The following is a 20,008-nucleotide window of genomic DNA, read 5'->3' as shown; positions in this document are numbered from 1 at the left end:
AGGTGTGAAGTGGTGTCTCATTGTGGTTTTGATTGCATTTCCATGATGATTTAAATGATGTCAAGCATCTTTTCATGTGCTTATTGGCCATTTATATATCTTCTTTGGAGAAATGTTTATTGAGATCCTTTGCCCATTTTTTAATTGGGTTATTTTGCCTTTTTACTACTGACTTGTAAGAGTTCTTTATATAATCTAGATACAAGTCCCTTATCTTGATATATGATTGCAAATATTTTCTCCCATTCTTTGATCTTTTCACCTTTTACCTGGTGTCCTTTAAAGTACAAACCTTCATTTTTTTCTTTTGTTGTGTGTGCTTTTGGTGTCATATGTAAGAATTCTTTGCCAAAGCCAAGGTCATGAAAATTTACTCCTGTGTTTTCTTCTATAGGTTTTATAGTTTTTGCTCTTACATTTAGATCTTTGATCCAGTTTGAGTTAATTTTTGTATATAGAAAAAAGTCCAGTTCATTCTTTTACATATGGCTATCCAGGTTGTCCTAGCACCATTTATTGAAAAGACTATTTTTCCCCGCTGAGTGGTCTTGTAATAGAGGGAGGCAGTATGCAGCCCTTAGCACGAAGCCTTTGCTGGGTGCTGTTACTGGGCAACCCATTACCAGGCAACAGTTACTGAGAGACCACTAACTAGAGCCGGGGTTAGGAGGTCCCGCTCAGTCATTGGTCGGCAGAGTGGTGGTCAGGCGGAGCGAGGTAAGAGGCGGATCCTGGCCTCCTCCCTGGGGCCCTCCAGCTCACCTAGCCTCAGGCCAGTGGATGAGCTGGAGGGCCCCAGGGAACAGGCTGGGGGCTGTGTCCTGCAGGGCTCTAGAGCCCTTGCCAAGGCCGCCCACTGGCCAGGCACAGGCCTTGAGGCGGCGGTGAACCTCTCCCCCATCCCTACCTCCATGACCTGATGGCGGTGGCAGTCTGCATGGGACACAGTCTGCGGGACCTGGCCCCCGCCATATGGGCGGCCTGAGGAGCCTGAGGGCCAGTTGAGTCCTGGGTGCCTGGCTCCCTCAGTGATGACAGCTGGGCAGGGTCTGGGGACCTGGCCCTGAGGGAGCCACCAACTGAGATCTGCCTCCTCTTAGCCAGGACCTGGACCTTGGAAGGTGAAAGTTGTGCCTTGGGACCTTGCCCTTTCTTGTCAGAACAGAGAATAACATTTGTTTGGTGGAGATTTACAGGAACATGGTTACCTAACCATGACCTGACCTCAAGAACAAAGGATCTGACACCAAGAAGTTTGCAACAACCAAGCCCTCCCTCACTTCTCCTATAAAAGGGTCGCTGGAGCTTTCAGGGAGTTTGGGGTTTTAAAGGCATGAGCCACGCATCTCCTTGCATGGCCCTGCAATAAACCTTTCTCTGTTCCAAACTTCGACGTTTTGGTATTGTTTGGCCTCACTGTGCGTCAGGCTCATGGACTTGTGGTTTGGTAACAGTCTTGGCAGGCTTGTTGAAAATCAGTTGACCATACATGTGTGGGTTTATTTCTGGACTCTCAACTCTATCCCATTGATCCATAGGTCTGTCCTTGAGCCAGTACTACACTGTAGTGAGTTTTGAAATCAGGATATATGAGTCTTCCTACTTTATCCTTTTTCAAGATTGTTTTGGATTTTCTGGGTTCCTTGCAATTCCGTATGAATTTGAGGATCAGCTGTTAATGGCAGTTGGATTCTGATAGGGATTGCGTTGAATCTGTAGATAAGATGAAAATACTCCCCAAAACTTAACACTATTAAGTCTTCTAATCCACGACGTGGAATGTTTTTCCGTTTATTTAGATCTTTTTCTTTCAACATTTTTTGGTTCCTTTGCAGTTTGTTGTTATTTTCAGAGTTTAAGCTTTGTATTTCTTTGAGGTTTATTCCTATGTATTTTTTTATGCTATTATGGATGGAATTGTTTTCATTTCATTTTTGCAACTATATAGAAATCTGATTGTTATATATTGATCTTGTGTCCGGCAACCCTATTGAACTCATTTATTAGTTCTGATGGTTTGGTTTTTTTTTTGGATTTTTAGGATTTTCTATATACAAGATCATGTTATCTCTGAATAGAATTAGTTTAACTTCTTCCTTAACCTATCTGGAATGTTTTCCTTGCCTAACTACCCTGGCTAGACCCTCCAGTACAATATTTAAGAGTCTGGAGCAGACCTCTTTATCTTCTTCCTGATCTTAGGGACAAAGCATCCAATCTTTCACCATTAAGTTTGCTGTTACCTATGGGTTTTTCATACAGCCATTAATGTTTAGTAGCTGCTAAGCCATGTAGTTTAATTATCCTGAGAATTCTTTGTTTTTTAATCCTGTTTGGTCTTACTGTTTCCTTTGTTCTGAGTCATCTTCATCTTCATCTTCTTCCTATCATTCAGCCCCATTCAGGGGAAACTGAGCTAGTAGGTCTATGACAGCCTCCCTCATGACATCGGAAACCCATGTTAGTGCAACCTTGTAGTATGAAACAAAACTTACGGCTTATGCCTACAAGAGACTTGTAATTGAGAATGTATCTAACATGGCACTTGATTTATACCAGTTCACAAAACAACGGGCAAGTGCCATTTTTGTTGGGAAGGCAAAGAAAATACTATGATTCTAGGTGATTTATTTAGTAATGATGTTAGTCTAACTTACAATGTAACTGCTATTTGGTATAACACTGATGTATTTGATAAAAATTAAATGGATTGATTTTTAACAAGACATTTGATAATACTGATATCAATGACCAAATGTATTGGGAATTTTACTTAAAGCCACCACAAGTTGTTCTTTTGATGGAAGGTGATTGGCTAGAGAATTAACTAGATTTAGTTAATAATTAATTGTTACATTGAATCAAGGTATTAGTACATTAGTTCAATTTTTAATGGAAGGAAGAAATATCAAATTTGTGCATAATTAAGAATAAACTTACACTGAAATATTACTAAACTGAGGTGTTAAAAATTAAGGCTATACCTACCTTACTGGATGATCAAAAGATTATAATTTTTGTGTTTATCTTTGTTTTTATATTCTATAAATGCTATAAAAGATGAAAAATGATGACAAATAATTAGAATTAAGCAAGCTTGTCAAGGGTGGAGAGGGAATGTACTTATATAAGCACAAGATTAATCTCAACTAGTTAATATACCCTGTGCTAATGTTAGGCCAACCCTGAATGAAATGTATTAACTAGTGTTTAAAATAGGCCTGTGCTAGGGTCCAAGCTAGACTAGGGGGCAACTTGCACTAGCTTGTCAACATTCTTTAATGGAAAATGTAAAGATTGATTTGCACCTGGTTTCTGTCATGTTTTCTTGTTTCTGCTGTTAAGCCTATTCACGCAGCCTGATTCTGGCTATGTGATCAGAGAGGTATAAAAAACCCTTCCTTGGACAAGACTGGGGCTCCACTGAGACCAGGGTATCTCCACTGTATCTTGGTGGTTCACAGCTGAAAATGAAATGTGTCATATTACTGAGATGGGGTCCTGGGAGCTGTGCCTAGAAGTTTTGGACCCCTCTAATGTTTCCCTATGTACTGTGACCTCTACCCTTTTGTGAGTATAGCCTCAAGAATCCCAATTATATGACCCTATTTTATGGCTGCACATACCATCTCATTTTGAAGAAAAGGAGAGTGAGGTGTGACTCTCGTTTTACTTGTTCTCAGAGAAGGTCAGCTAGAACATTTATTCAGCCAGTGATGTTATTCGGCTCATACATCACAGAGAAATGTCCTTATCTTGTATTACAAAGCTGTCATTCTTTTTGTTCCTGATTAATTAATCATATTTGCTTTGTTATGGAATAAACTTTTTACTTTACAAAAAAAACTTAACGAATTTACATTCAAGTTCACAATACATGTAAGAATTTCAGCATTAAGAACTTACCAAAATTCTCCAGTCAAAAAGTTTGACTGCTTGTAATTGGGTTCCAACATTCTGTCAAAATTCAGAATGAAATTCATAGAGTTACAGAATGGAATAGGGTATATTAAGACATAAATACTGTATTATCACAAATGAGTCTGAAATGACAGTCCATGCTACTCACACCATATCCTACTTTCAGCGTTAACAAAACTTGAAGAATGTTTTCTTCAAGTAGTTACAGATCTTACATTGGAAGAATGTTGGCCTAAGATTTTATAAATAATTGTGGCTCCCTTGAAATGTGTCAGTAATCACATTCCTTCTATTTTCAGTGTAAATGGCACTAGAAGGGTACCTACCACCTATATTTTGAAGAAAAAAAAAACTATGCCCATCTCACTCCTTTATTCCATGTAATTTTAGGATAGACATGTGTACACTAAAATCCAATACTCCCCCCCAAAAAATTAAAACTTTTAAGAATAACCAAAAGTCTTATTAGGTTTAACCCCTCTTCTTGGGAATATTGAAAATATTACTTGTTACTTGTATCTGAGTTCTGTATCTGATTTTTTTACAGGGGAAACAAGGCAAGCACATCTTATATGGCTGCAGTGAACTTTTTAATGCTACACAGTTCATAAAACAGGTAAAGTGTACTTTTTAGTTTGTTTCTGTTAACATACCCTAAGTTGCTGTTGATATTTTTCAGAAGAGAGCAAGATAATCATGTTCATCTGAACCAGCTGAAACTAAAAGCCATAGAGCTAAAAGAATGTAAGGTTGTACCATGGACAACTATAAAGGAAACTCTTATAAGTAACATTATTTCCATTATCCCAAATCTATGAAAAGGTAAATTTAATTCAGAAAATTCTTAATTGGAGTAGTGTTACTCACTTAGGCTAAATTCATTTCAGCATTTCCTTGACATACTGTCCACATTTCTGACTTTGCCGAGCTGAGAAATTAAGTAACCTTATTAAGGGGTTGTATGTGCTCAGTTGATACAGCAGAATTACATTCACCTTGAAAGTTAATGACAGCAGTAGCTGAGGTGTACAGAGTCTTTACATTCTTTTACTATTGTTTCCATGACTGTTCTCAGTAATTACATTAACTTCAACTTTTTAAAGCTTAAACTACCTGAGAGGCTCAATAGGCTGACCAATAATATCCATTCACCCTTACCTTGGCTGCCATAAAAATCATAACTGTAGCCTGTGCTCGTTTTTAGCAGCTCTTCCTAGCATCTTTTTCTAGCACAAGTTTCTTACCCACATTATATGGTTCTTGTATTTTTAACCTTAATGAGGTGGCCCAGTGGTATTGTGAGAATTTCAGACATACAGAAAAACTGAAGAGAATTTGCACTGAACACGTGCATACTCCCCATTAACATTTTATTGTACTTGCTTTATAAGATACCTGTCCATCTTTCCATTCTTCATTCTATTCCTTGCTCCACCTGTATTAATTTCAAAGTAAACTGTAGCTATCAGTACACTTCCCCCTTAATACTTCATTGCCAATATCATTAACTAGATTTCATTATTTGTTTAGTTTGTTGTTGTTGTTGTTTTACCTTTGGAGATAAAATTTACAATAGTGAAATACACGTATCTTAAGTGTACATTCCTAACTTTGTCAGATGTTTCGTTCACCTGAGTATAACCCAAACCCCTATCAAGATACAGAACCATTACACCACAGAGTTCCTTTATGGCCTTTGCCAGTCAATCCTTGCTCCTAGTCAAAGCCTGCTCCCAAAACACTGTTTTGATGTTTTTCCACCATAGATTAGTCTTGTCTATTTTAGAACATCATGTAAATGGAATTTTTCTTCGTTAGATTAACTAGAAGATTCTCAGTATTAATTCTTTTAATGAAGCAGATGATGTTAATGCTAATTTTCTCTATTTGTTTTCTTTTTAACCCTTGAATTTTATTTTATTTTTTTTGAATTTTATTTTTTTTACACTGGAGGTTCTTATTACTTATCTATTTTATACTCTATTTGTTTTCTGTTCCTTGCTTTCTACTTTTTATTATTTCCTTTGTGTTGATTACTTTGGGTTTACATTGTTCTTCTTTTACTAGCTTCTGATATTGGATAATCATTAAGTCATTAACTTTAGCTTTTCTTTTCTAAAATAAACATTGAAAATCATAAAATTTAAACTCTTGCCAGACACTGCTTTAGCCACATTCTACAAATGTTGATGTTATGTTTTTATTACCATTGTTGGAAATATTTTTAATTTACCTGGTAGTTTATTCTTTAGCCCATGTATAGAGATCTATTGTTGTTTCAAGTATTTGTGGGTTTCTAGATATCTTACTCTTACTGATTTCTAATTTAATTCCCTTTTTGTCATAGAACATTCTATACATAAGTTCATTATTGCAGAATTTATTTAAATTCCTTTTCTGGCCCAACATATGGTCTATCTTGTTAAGCACTCCATATGCACCTAAAAAAGAACATGCATTATGCAGAAGTTGAAGGAAGGGTTCTATAAACATTAATTTGGTCAAGGTAGTTGATAGCATTACTTAGATCCTCTATGTCTTTATTTTTATTTTTATTTTTTTTGGTGTAGTTCTATCAGGTATTGAAAGATTGGTATTAAAATCTCTGACTGTGATTGTGGAATTGTCTCTTCCTTTAGTTCTGTCAATTTCTGCTTTTTGTGTTTTTAAGTTCTGTTATTAGGTACATACAGACTTATTATTGTATATTCCTGATGAATGGATTCTTTTATATGCAGTATTCCTCTACATATCTGGTAATGCTCTTTGTCTTGAGGTCTGCTTTATCTGACATTAATATAACCACCCTGGCATTCTTACACTTAGTTTGCATCTTATAACTTTTCCGTCTGTTTACTTTCAACTTGTCTATGCATTTATATTTAAAGCATATATCTTGTAGGTAGAATATAAGTGGATCTTGTGTTGTTTTTTTTTAAACCATTATACAGTCTCTTTTAATTGGAGTCTACTGGTCTATTAACATCTAATGTAATTATTAATATGATTAGATTTAGGTCTAGCACTTTACTGTTTCCTCTTTCCTACCTTTCTTTGTATTATTTGAACACTTTTTAGAATTCCACTTTAATTCATCCACAGATTTTTTTTTTAGCTATATCTCTGCATTACAAATTTAGGGTTGCTCTGTTATGCCACTTGCGTTAAATGTAGAAACCTTGCAACCATACATACCCTCAACATTTATGCTGTGATTGTCATATTTTACATCTACATACATCATTAACCTCCCAAGACAGTGGACAGTGTTACCATTTGTGCTTCAGTCATGTTTATAACAAAGACATAAATCTTTGCATTTATATGGATATAAATTCCAGTGCTCTTCATCCCTACTTATAGCTTCTCTTTTTTTTTTTTTTTTTGGCTGCATTGGGTCTGCATTGCTGCATGTGGGCTTTCTCTCGTTGCTGCGAGTGGGGTCTACTCATTGTTGCGATGCACGGAAATTCTCATTGCAGTGGCTTCTCTTGTTGCAGAACACGGGTTCTAGGTGCGTGGGCTTCAGTAGTTCTGGCACGGCAGGATGTAGTGCACAGGCTCAGTAGTTGTGGTGCACGGGCTTAGTTGCTCCGCAGCATGTAGGATGTTCCTGGACCAGGGCTTGAACCTGTGTCCCCTATATTGGCAGGCAGATTCTTAACCACTGTGCCACCAGGGAAGTCCCCCTACTTATAGATTTTAATTTCCATCTGTTGACTGAAAAACTTTTAGCATTCACTGTAGCTCTGGTATGCTAGCAGTGAGTTCTCTTTAATTTTTTATTCGATGAAAATGTCTTTATTTCACCTTTATTCTTAAATAATTATATATATATATATATACACACACACACACACATCTGTACATATATACATATATATAAATACTTTTTCTGGATACAAAGTTCTGGTAGACAGTTTTTCAGCACTTTAAAGATGTCAGTCCGCTGTCTTCTGTCTTTCATTGTTTCTTATAGGAAGTCAGCAGCCATTCAGATCAGTGTAAATTTTTTTTTAACATCTTTATTGGAGTATAATTGCTTTATAACAAAGTGAATCAGTTATAATATACCTATATCCCAGTATCTCTTCCCTCTTGCGTGTCCCTCCCTCCCACCCCTCTAGGTGGTCACAAAGCACCTAGCTGATCTCCCTGTGCTATGAGGCTGCTTCCCACTAGCTATCTATTTTACGTTTGGTAGTGTATATATGTCCATGCCACTCTCTCACTTTGTCACAGCTTACCCTTCCCCCTCCCCATATCCTCAAGTCCATTCTCTAGTAGGTCCGTGTCTTTATTCCAATCTTGCCCCTAGTTCTTCATGACCTTTTTTTTTAGATTCCATATATACGTGTTAGCATACAGTATTTGTTTTTCTCTTTCTGACTTACTTCACTCTGTATGACAGTCTCTAGGTCCATCCACCTCACTACAAATAACTCAATTTTGTTTCTTTTTATGGCTGAGTAATATTCCATTGTATATATGTGCCACATCTTCTTTATCCATTCATCTGTTGATGGACACTTAGGTTGCTTCCATGTCCTGGCTATTGTAAATAGAGCTGCAGTGAACATTTTGGTACGTGACTCTTTTTGAAGAGTTTTCTCAGGGTCAGATCAGTGTAAATTTATATGTAATGCGTAATCTCTCTCTGGTGCTTTCAAGATTTTATCATTATCTTTGGTTTTCAGCAATTTAATTATAATGTATCTATGCATGACCTCTGTGTACCTTGCTTGGGGATCACTGAGCTTCCTGAGTCTATAAATTTATACCTTCACCAAATTTAGGGAATTTTCAGCTGTTAGTTCTTCAAGAATTTTTATGCCCACTTTTGTCTCTCCTTTTGGGACTCCATTTACATTTATGTTTAACTGTTTATAGTGTCCCACAAATCCCTGAGGATTCTGTTCTTTAACGTCTGTAAGTTGCTCTGTCTTCAGATTCAATAAGTCTTTCTTCTGCTATCTCCATTCTGCTGTTTGATGTATTTACCAGTTAATTTTCACTTGGATTTTTTTAAAATGTAGTTTATATTTTTATGTTGAGATTTCCTTTTTCATTCATTGTGAGCCTATTTTTCATTATTTCATTGAAGATATTATCCTAGCTGCTTTTAAAACGTGGCCTACTATGGGCCCACCCTTGGGGTCCAGTGGTTAAGACACTGCACTTCCAATGCAAGGGGCACAGGTTCAATTCCCTGGTCAGGGAAGTAGGATCCCATATGCCATGCGGCATGGCCAAAAAAACCCCTGGTCTATTAATTACTACACATGGATCATCTCACTGTTGGTTTCCATTGTCTTTCCCCCTAGAGAATGGCTCCATTTTCCTGTTTCTTCATATATTTACTAATTTTAGATTGTATCCTTTACATTTTGAATGTTGTATTTTGGAAACTGAATTCTATTTCTCTGAAGAGTGTTGGTCAGACCCAAAGTTCAAACTCTGTCTCTTGGGCAGCAGTTCAAATCTCACCTGTTTGTTAGTCTGTACAGTCTGTTGCCCCCAAACTCTTTCCTCTGGTTTTTCAGTCCAGAAAGACTGCAGGTTTTCTGTCAGTTTTAGCTGCCAGTATAGCACCAAGTGTGGCCTGCCTTCAGGCTAAGAGCCACAGAACCAGAGAACTCAGTCCGGGCTATTCCCTCCTTCCAAGTGTTGATTCTGTTCCAGAAGCCACCTGCTTTCAGTTGCTCCCCATTGCCTACAGGTAGTTGGTTTTTGTATTTGTTTAAAGTTTATAATTTCTATCTCTCTGTCATAGACTTGGTGCAATAGTTTACCCAGCCTTCCAGAATTGAAAGCCTTTTCCCTTCCTTTTAATGATCTTTAGAAATATATTAAATATATTTCTAAGTTCTTTTAGAAATAATATAGAAAAATGAACTGTCAGCAGTAAAGTCACACATGATGTTGTTTTTCTTTACATTTTCATAGTGAATTAATATTAATTTTTTATTCTCAGATTTTTGTTTTCTATTACTTGAATTTACTCACTCCTATATAATGTTTACACATCTTTTTGCCATGACAGTTTTTAAATATCTACGAATCTTAAACATTTGAGTTAGTGGTGAATATTGAATGAAAATGTATTATTCTAGAAATGCAGTGCATGAAATAGAAAGCCTGGATTTTACCATGATAAAAGTGTGCATTTAAGGTGTTTACAAATATAATTCAAGCCCAAGTTTCTTTTGTGATTAAAAACAGTAATATTTATGATTTTATGTTTTGTTTTAGCTGTCACAACTTGGACAAAAATAACACAGAAGAACCTTAACATGAGAATCTATTTAGAACTTGGATAAATGTAAAAAGTCAAAAGAGCCAGATGTTTCCATTCTTCATATCAATGTCCTAACAGTGAAACTTAGAGTTATTTGTTAATTTTTAAGGAAATTCTATACTTAATATAATGTGTACTGATTAAAACAATAAAGCATTTCAGAAATAAATTTTAACATTGTACATTATCTCTCCTGTTATGTTTGACAAATGAGAAAGAAAGTGCTATGGAAGGAAGGAAAGCTCTGTCTGAATATAATGTTAAAATATTAATATAATAACCAATATATTATGATTGAAGCTAGTAAAAGTTTAAGAATGTAATATACAAGTGTTATTTCATTGGTTCATGAATCTCCTACATCTCCTAAATTGTATGCATTTTAATTGTAAAACTACCTTCCCATGGTTTGTTTCCCATGTTGCCTCTAGATTTTATAGCCACTTTAATGTCTCTTCTCTGTCTGGCACAGCTACGTACATTTTATCACATAAAATCCCTCCTTTATATAATGTCAGAAGTCAAATATTAACAACATCTGGAACAGACAAATACAAAACATTTATCCTGTAAAGTTCTAAATAATATGTAAAAGTAAGTGTTAAATTTGATTCTAACCTTCCTATCTGCCTGGCACACAGCACTAAAAAGGAATGTTGATCAGTCATATATCTCAAGGCAGTCATATAAAACCAAACCAATCGCTCCAGAGGAAAGAACTGTTCCTATTATAAAGGCCAGGGAGCTTTTCCTCCTAATGAGCCTCATCAAGAGAAATCTGTAGTGTTACAGACAACATCCTGATAATAGATAAAACAACAAATTAATTAACAGAACCGCTTCTTTCCACACCCCCACCTACCATGAGTCAATGCTATCGTACCAAAGCACAGGTCAAGAAAAATAATTCTAGGTGGGTAGTGGTTGGCTAATGTGACTTATTCCTGGGATGAAATTTAAAGCATGTTTGGACTGCTATAACAAATTACCATAGGCTGGGTGGCTTATACAACAAAGTACTTCTCACAATTCTGGATGCTGGGAATTCTAAGATCAAGGTACCAGCAGATCCACTGTCTGGTGAGAACCTTCTTCCTGATTTGCAGACAGCCATGTGTCCTCACATGGTGGAGAGTACAGAGCAAGCTCTGGTCCCTCCATCCCCTTTTAAAGGCACTAATCCCATTGTGGGGACTCCACCCCATGACCTCATCCAAACCCAGTTACCTCCCAAAGACCCTACCTCCAAATACCATTACATTGGGGAAAAGACAGTCTCTTCAATAAATGGTGCTGGGAAAACTGGACAGCTACATGTAAAAGAATGAAATTAGAACATTCTTTAACACCATACACAAAAACAAACTCAAAATGGATTAAAGACCTAAATGTAAGACCTAATACTATAAAGCTCTTAGAGGAAAACATAGGCAGAACAATTTTTGACATAAATGGCACAATATCTTTTTTCATCTGTCTCCTTGAGCAATGGAGATAAAGACAAAAATAAACAAATGGGACCTAATTAAACTCAAAAGCTTTTTTGCACACAAAGGAAACCATAAAAAAAATGAAAAGACAACCCACAGAATGGGAGAAAATATTTGCAAACATTGTTACCGAGAAGAGATTCATTTCCAAAATTTACAGACAGCTCATGCATCTCAATATCACAAAAACAAACAACCCAATCAGAAAGTGGACAGAGACCTGAATAGACATTTCTCCAAAGAAAACATACAGGTGGCCAACAGGCACGTGAGAAGATGCTCAACATTGCTGATTATTAAAGAAATGCAAATCAAAACTACAATGAGACATCACCTCACACCAGTCAGAATGGCCATCATCAAAAAGTCTACAAACAATAAATGCTGGAGTGGGTGTGGAGGAAAGGGAACATAAATGTCCCTAAGTGCAACCTAAATGTCCATCAACAGAGGAATGGATAAGGAAGATGTGGTACATACATACAATGGAATATTATTCAGCCATTAAAAATAATGAAATAATGCCATACTGCCATTCACAGCAACATGAATAGACCTGGAGATTATCATAATAGGTGAAGTAAATCAGAGAAAGACAAATATCATATGATATCGCTTATATGGGAAAGCTAAAAAAAAAAAAATTATACAAATGAACTTATTTACAAAACAGAAACAGACTCAGACTTAGAAAACAAACTTATGGTTACCAAAGGGGAAAGGTGGTGGGGGAGGGATAAATTGGGAGTTTGGGATTGACATATACACAGTACTACATTTAAAATAGACAACAAACAAGGACTATATAGCACAGGGAACTCTGCTCAATAGTCTGTAACAACCTAAATGGGAAAAGAATTTGAAAAAGAATAGATATGTATAACAGAATCACTTTGCAGTACACCTGAAACTAACACAACATTGTAAATCAACTGTACTCCAATACAAAATAAAGATAAATTCCATTACATCAGTGATTAAGACTTCAGCATTTGAATTTGTGGGAGACACATTCAGTCCATAGCACTACATCTGTCAAAGTGGCTGGCACTCAGGGCTTCAGGAGAGACCATTATGCAAAGACAATAAGGCTAATCAAGGTGATAAGCTACAGAGGAGAAAAAGCAATGTCCCTGTCTCCTTAGAAATGGAGAAGTCAGAATCTAAATAAATGTGCAGAATGCTCTTTTCTTGTTACCTTTGCATTTTAAAATAAGGGTCAGAATGGCCATCATTAAAAAGTCTACAATTGAATGCTGGAGAGGGTGTGGAGAAAAGGAAACCCTCCTACACTGTTGGTGGGAATGTAAGTTGGTACAACCATTATGGAAAACATTATGGAGGTTCCTCAGAAAACTAAAAATATTGAATACAATTACCATATGATCCAGCAATCCCACTCCTAGGAATATACCTGGAAAAAACTCTAAGCTACATGCAAAAGAATGAAATTAGAACACTTCCTAACAACATACACAAAAATAAACTCAAAATGGATTAAAGACCTAAATGTAAGGCCAGACAGACACCATAAAACTCTTAGAGGAAAACAGAGGCACAACACTATATGACAAATCACAGCAAGATCTTTTTTGACCCACCTCCTAGAGTAATGGAAATAAAAAATAAATGAATGGGACCTAATGAAACGTCAAAGCTTTTGCAAAGGAAACCATAAACAAGATGAAAAGACAACCCTCAGAATGGGAGAAAATATTTGCAAATGAAGCAACTGACAAAGAATCAATCTCCAAAATATACAAGCAGCTCATGCAGCTCAATATCAAGAAAAAAAACAACCCAATCCAAAAATGGGTGGAAGACCTAAATAGACAGTTCTCCAAAGAAGACATAAAGATTGCCAACAAACACATGAAAAGATGCTCAGCATCACTAATCATTAGAGAAATGCAAATCAAAAGTACAATGAGGGATCCCTCACACTGGTCAGAATGGCCATCATCAAAACATCTACAAACAATAAATGCTGGAGAGGGTGTGGAGAAGAGGGAACCCTCTTGCACTGTTGGTGGGAATGTAAATTGATACAGCCACTATGGAGAACAGTATGAAGGTTCCTTAAAAATCTAAAAATACAACTACCATATGACCCAGCAATCCTACTACTGGGCATATACCCTGAGAAAAACATAATTCAAAAAGATACATGTACCACAATGTTCATTGCAGCACTATTTACAATAGCCAGGACATGGAAGCAACCTAGATGTCCATTGACAGATGAATGGATAAAGAAGAAGTGGGGCTTCCCTGGTGGCGCAGCGGTTGAGAGTCCGCCTGCCGATGCAGGGGACACGGGTTCGTGCCCCAGTCTGGAAGGATCCCACGTGCCGCGGAGTAGCTGGGCCCATGAGCCATGGCCACTGAGCCTGCGCGTCTGGAGCCTGTGCTCCGCAACGGGAGAGGCCACAACAGTGAGAGGCCTGCATACCACAAAAAAAAAAAAAAAAAAAAGTGGCACATATATACAATGGAATATTACTCATCCATAAAAAGGAATGAAATTGAGTTACTTGTAGTGAGGTGGATGGACCTAGAGTCTGTCATACAGAGTGAAGTAAGAAAGAAAAAAACAAATACTGTATGCTAACACACATATATGGAATCTAAAAAAATGGTACTGATGAACCTGGTGGCAGGGCAGGAATAAAAACAGACGTAGAGAAGGGGCTTGAGGACATGGGGAAGGGGAAGCTGGGACAAAGTGAGAGAGTAGCATTGACATATATAATATGTCAAATATAATATGGATGGCTAGTGGGAAGCTGTTGCATAGCACAGGGAGATCAGCTCGATGCTTTGTGACCACCTAGAGGGGTGGGATAGGGAGGGTGGGAGGGAGGCTCAAGAGAGGGGATATGGGGATATACGTATACATATAGCTGATTCATTTTGTTGTGTGGCAGAAACTAACACAACATTGTAAAGCAATTATACTCCCATAAAGATTAAAAAACTAAACAACAACAAAAAAACATAATCTACTGTTTGAAGCAAATATAAAACAGTATATTAAAAAAAACCAAAAAAGCAAAAAGATACATGCACCCCTGTGTTCATAGTAGCACTAGTCACAATAGCCAAAACATGGAAACAACCTAAAGTCCATCAACTGATGAATGGATAAAGAAGATGTGGTACATATACACAATGGCCATTAAAAAGGAATGAAATAATGCCATTTGCAGCAACATGGATGTAGCTAGGGATTATCATACTAAGTGACGTAAGTCAGAAAGAGAAAGACAAATACCATACGATATCACTTATATGTGGAATCTAAACTGGCACAATGAACGTATCTACAAAACAGAAACAGACTCACAGACATAGAGAACAGAATTGTGGTTGCCAAGGGGGAGTGGGGGAGGGAGAGGGATGGACTGGGAGTTTGGGGTTGGTAGATGCAAGCTATTACATTTAGAATGGGTAAACAGCAAGGTCCTAATGTATAGCACAGGGAACTATATTCAATATCCTGTGATAAACCATAATGGAAAAGAATATAAAAATATATAAGTATGTCTATAACTGAGTCACTTTGCTGTACAGCAGAGATTACCACAACACTGTAAATCAACTCTACTTCAATTTTTAAAATTGAAGAAAAAAATGAGTTAGGAAAATAGTCTTGTCAATGAATGTAAAATAATTTCTTTCAAGCTTGCCTTAAATTCATATAAAATATTCTGATACAGAAACCTTTTTGTGGGACTATAAAGGTTTTGGGCCTTTTAAAGAAATCTCTGGGGAAACTTTGGCCTTTCTCAAACTATCCAAGCTTAGTCCCATCTGTCCTGGTGTGCATTACCTAGCATGGTCATCCACAATATTGCCAGGGTCACAGTTGCTGGTATCTTGGGCTAGGGAGCCCAGCAAGTCTGAACCAGCAAGGCCAGAGCTTGACTGATTCAGAGACCAGTTTCATCTGTCTCCACAAGGGTTATTCTCTTCAGAGGAATTGATTCCTGCCCCGAGAAAGCTCAGGTGAGAGGCAAAGATCAATAGGAAAGGGAACTGCTCTGCCAGGTGATTTACAAAAGTTGCATGCATCAATTAATCCTCACAACAGCACTGTCAAGTAGGTGGTACAGCTCCAATTTTATAGATGGAAACAAAACTCAGAGGGTTAAATACCCTGCTCAAAGTCATGGCTGGTACATGGTGGAGCCAAAGACAGCATGCACATGTCTCTGCTCCAAGTCCCACTGCTGAAAATCTCCTGGCTGAGGAAGCAGGAAGCTTGGAGCCTTGCCAAGCCACTCCTCACCGATCAACCTGAATCAGTCACTTTACCCCTCTTTTTCCTCCTGTGCATAATGAGTGGTACAGAGCAGGGGCATCTAACATGGGGCCCTCCAGGCAATGCAGCTCACCTGAACCAGCCAGCTCAGGATGTTCAACAAAACAAACACCTTACCGATGAGCTCACACACAGGAACTGGCAGGCTCAGCCGCCTGTCTGAAAGAATTTGAGTAGTTTGGCATAAACATGGGAAAGGTCAGATGGGGCTCTACAATGAAAGGGAAAGGCAAAATTATAAAGGACTGAGAGGAAATTCAAGTCAAGACGGAAGTTTGCCCTGAAACGGAAGCTTCAGTTTCCTCACCATTGGGTACTTTGTGCTGAGACAAACTGTAAGACAGACCCCATTGCAGTGTGATCTAAACTCTGAATTTTCAACTCATGCTCTTAAAATTCACAATTTTTAGGTACTATTCAAAAGAAGGTGAATAGAAGTTGTGTGAAGACTTTTAAACTTACTTAAATAGACCCAGATCATCGCACCATAGACATTTGGAGAAATTTTTTCACGATTTTTTAATATTGCAAAGCACAGAGCAGCCTGACTCCAGGGGCTGATGAGACTGTACTGAGGTGACACGTGACTAAAGAAAACTGGAAACTGAATTTCTAATTTGTTATAGTGACCACATCAAAATAGACATAGACTTAGCAGAGAGAACTACGGACTATTCAACTTCGCTTTGTTGAATTGCCCTGGGTTCAACAGAATCATAAATCTCAAAAGTTTATATCCAGCGTTATTTACAATAGCCAAGACAAGGAAGCAACCCAAGTGTCTATCAACAGGCGAATGGACAAAGAAGATGTGGTACATATATACAATGGAATATTACTCAGCCATAAAAAAGGATGGAATTTTGCCATTTGCAGCAACAGGGATGGACTTGAAGGTTATTATGCTAAGTGAAATAAGTCAGACTGAGCAAGACAATACAGTATGATATCACTTATATGTGGAATCTAAAAATACAACAAATTAGTGAATATAACAAAAAAGTAACAGACTCACAGATATAGAGAACAAACCAGTGGTTACCAGTGGGGAGTGTGAAGGGGAGAGGGGCAATATAGGGGTAGGGGATTAAGAGGTACAAACTATTAAACTATTATGCATAAAATAAGCTATTTTATAATAACTATAATGGAGTATAACCTTTAGAAATTGTGAATCACTATACTGTACACGTGTAACATATAATATTATACATCAACTATACTTCAATTTTAAAAAGTTTTAAAAAGTTTATATCCAAAGAAGTTTCTGGATGTTGATGAGTGTGTACCAGGCTTTAAATGTTTGTAGCTGCTTTTATCATGGAAACCTCAGGATGATTCTAAATTATCAATCATCAACCCCATCAATGTGGCTCAGTTTCAAGAGGAACAGCAGATTTTGCTAAAAGAAAGCTCTATGTATGAAGATGACACAGTATCCTAAGAATCCAGAGACAGCTACATCAACTCCAGGACTCTCCTGAAGGACCATGGCTAAGTGGCTGTAATAACATGTTGACTTTTCTGCCAGTATCCTTTTCCCTGATTTTTGTCACCCCAATCTTTTCTTCCTCTTCTTTCACCATGTGACTCAGGTGGAGCTGACACCATTCCTGACAAGTAAATGGTTAAGGGATAGATAAGTAAACAAATCCAGCCAAGGAGAGGCAATTAGATTCCTGCTGAGACAAAGCAGGGCCACTCTCTTTTCTGCTGGACTTAAACTGGAGGGCCTTAAATATGAGGTTGTCGATATTGCCACAAGATGCATGAGAATGAAACCAATGCAGAGCCCAGAGATGTCCTAATGACATCATTTGAACCCGCTGGGTTCAAATCTGAGTGTTGGAGCCAGAGGCAGACACAGTAAAATGCAACGGATGATTGCAACATCCTTTGAAAGCCAAAGAAATGTAAACCAGACAAAACATAAGAAACAGTGATTTTTCAGACAATGGATGTCAGGAAGCACAGGACAGGGATCCCTAAGAGAAGAAAACAAACAAGATGAGCCCTACAATTGCACCAGCTTACTTCCTGGAGAGACTTTTTTCAGGGTGCAGCACAGGCAGAGCTGGTCCAGAGGAGACAGAGTTGGACATCTGGGAAGGTTGAGGCAGCTTGAGGTCATAGGGTAGAATAATGGAAAGAAGAAAGCTACACAGGTAGAGAGTTCTAGAGGTCTTCAGAGGGTCAGATGAATACTGATCAGTACCTGTGTGTGAAGAAACTACCCAAGGTAGGGAAAGAACTACCTAAAAGAGTTATACAGGGAGCAGGAACAATTGTCTTTGCTCATGTGGGGTCAGAAATAGTATCTGTTCCCATCAACCAATTACCTCATAAATCGTGCAGGGATTGGCAAAGTACTCAAAAGGGTTTTGCCTCAGTAGTGGGGAAAATTAGCCTGACTAAATGCTATTGTGGTCCCATCTAACAAACCTTAAAAGCAAGATTCAAAAGGATTGTTTCTAAGTAACTTAACCTTGTGCAAAAAAGCTCAAGAATAGAGAAATACAAACATATCTAAGCCACCAACAAGATAAAAGTTACAGCATCTAATAAATCATACTAATGTTTTCTTAGGTCAGTCTACCAAAGCAATAGAAATAAAAGCAAAAATAAACAAATGGGACCTAATCAAACTTATAAGCTTTTGCACAGCAAAGGAAAGCATAAAAAAATGAAAAGAACCTACGGACTGGGAGAAAATATTTGCAAATGATGTGACCAATAAGGAGTTAATTTCCAAAATATACCAACACCTCATACAACTCAACAACAAAAAACAAACAACCCAATCAAAAAATGGGCAGATGACCTAAATAGACATTTCTCCAAAGAAGACATACAGATGGCCAACAGGAATATGAAAAGATGCTCAACATCACTAATTATTCATGAAAATCAAAACTACAGTGAGGTATCACCTAACACCTGTCAGAATGGCCATTATTAAAGAGTCTAAAAATAATAAATGCTGGAGAGGGTGAGGAGAAAAGGGAACCCTCCTACACTGTTGGTGAGAATGTAAATTGGTGCAGACACTATGGAGAACAGTATGGAGGTTCCTCAAAAAACTAAAAATAGAGTTGCCATATGATCCAGCAATCCCACTCCTGGGTATATATCTGAAGAACACTCTAACTTGAAAAGATACATGCACCCCAATATTCATAGCAGCACTATTACAATAGCCAAGACATGGAAACAGCCTAAATGTCCATCAACAGATGAAAGGATAAGGAAGATGTGGTGCATATATACAATGGCTTACTACTCAGCCATAAAAAAGAAGAAATAATGCCATTTGCAGCAACATGGATGAACCTAGAGATTATCATACCAAGCAAAGTAAGACAGAGAAAGACAAATATCATATGATATCACTTATATGTGGAATCTAAAATATGACACAAATGAGCTTATCTACAAAACAGACTCACAGACATAGAAGAACAGACTTGCAGTTGCCAAGAGGGAGGGGAGTGGGGAAAGGTTGGATTGGGCGTTTGGGACTAGCAGATGCAAGCTACTGCATATAGAATAGATAAACAACAAGGTCCTATTGTATAGCATGGGGAACTATATTCAATATCCTGTAATAAACCATAATGGAAAAGAATATGAAAAAATATATATATATATGTATAACTGAATCACTTTGCTGTACACCAGAAACTAACACAACACTGTAAATCAACTATACTTCAATAAAAAATAATTAGTATCTAAAATCCAATCAAAACTTATCAGATAAGATTATAGGACAATAAAGCACACAGTGAAGAGAAAAATTCTCAATAGAAACCTACCCAGAAATGCCAGGGCTGACAGAATTAATAGACAAAGACATTAAAACAATTATTATACTACATTCCATATATTCAAGAAGGTAGAAGAAAGTTTAAACATTTTCAAGTAGCGATGTAGAGGATATTTTTTTAAAAGACCCCAATTGAACTTAATAGAAAT

At 37.3% G+C, this 20,008-nt stretch overlaps 1 protein-coding gene across 1 annotated transcript in view; it reads left to right on the top strand.

Annotated features, from left to right (window-relative positions):
• The window catches only part of SCFD1 (sec1 family domain containing 1), a 133,280-nt gene extending 122,879 nt beyond the window's left edge, over window positions 1-10,401 (top strand). Inside the window, exons 24-25 of the mRNA XM_067738039.1 lie at window positions 4,469-4,537; window positions 10,174-10,401. Coding sequence (XP_067594140.1) covers window positions 4,469-4,537; window positions 10,174-10,197 — 93 coding nt within the window. The 3' untranslated portion in view covers window positions 10,198-10,401. The remainder of the gene's footprint in view (window positions 1-4,468; window positions 4,538-10,173) is intronic.
• Window positions 10,402-20,008: the final 9,607 nt, after the last annotated feature.

The sequence above is a fragment of the Pseudorca crassidens genome, chromosome 1 (genome assembly GCF_039906515.1).
Source record: "Pseudorca crassidens isolate mPseCra1 chromosome 1, mPseCra1.hap1, whole genome shotgun sequence".
Taxonomy (NCBI): Eukaryota; Metazoa; Chordata; class Mammalia; order Artiodactyla; family Delphinidae; genus Pseudorca; species Pseudorca crassidens.
The sequence above is the reverse complement of the archived record's forward strand: the minus strand, read 5'-3'. Positions and strand labels throughout refer to the sequence as shown.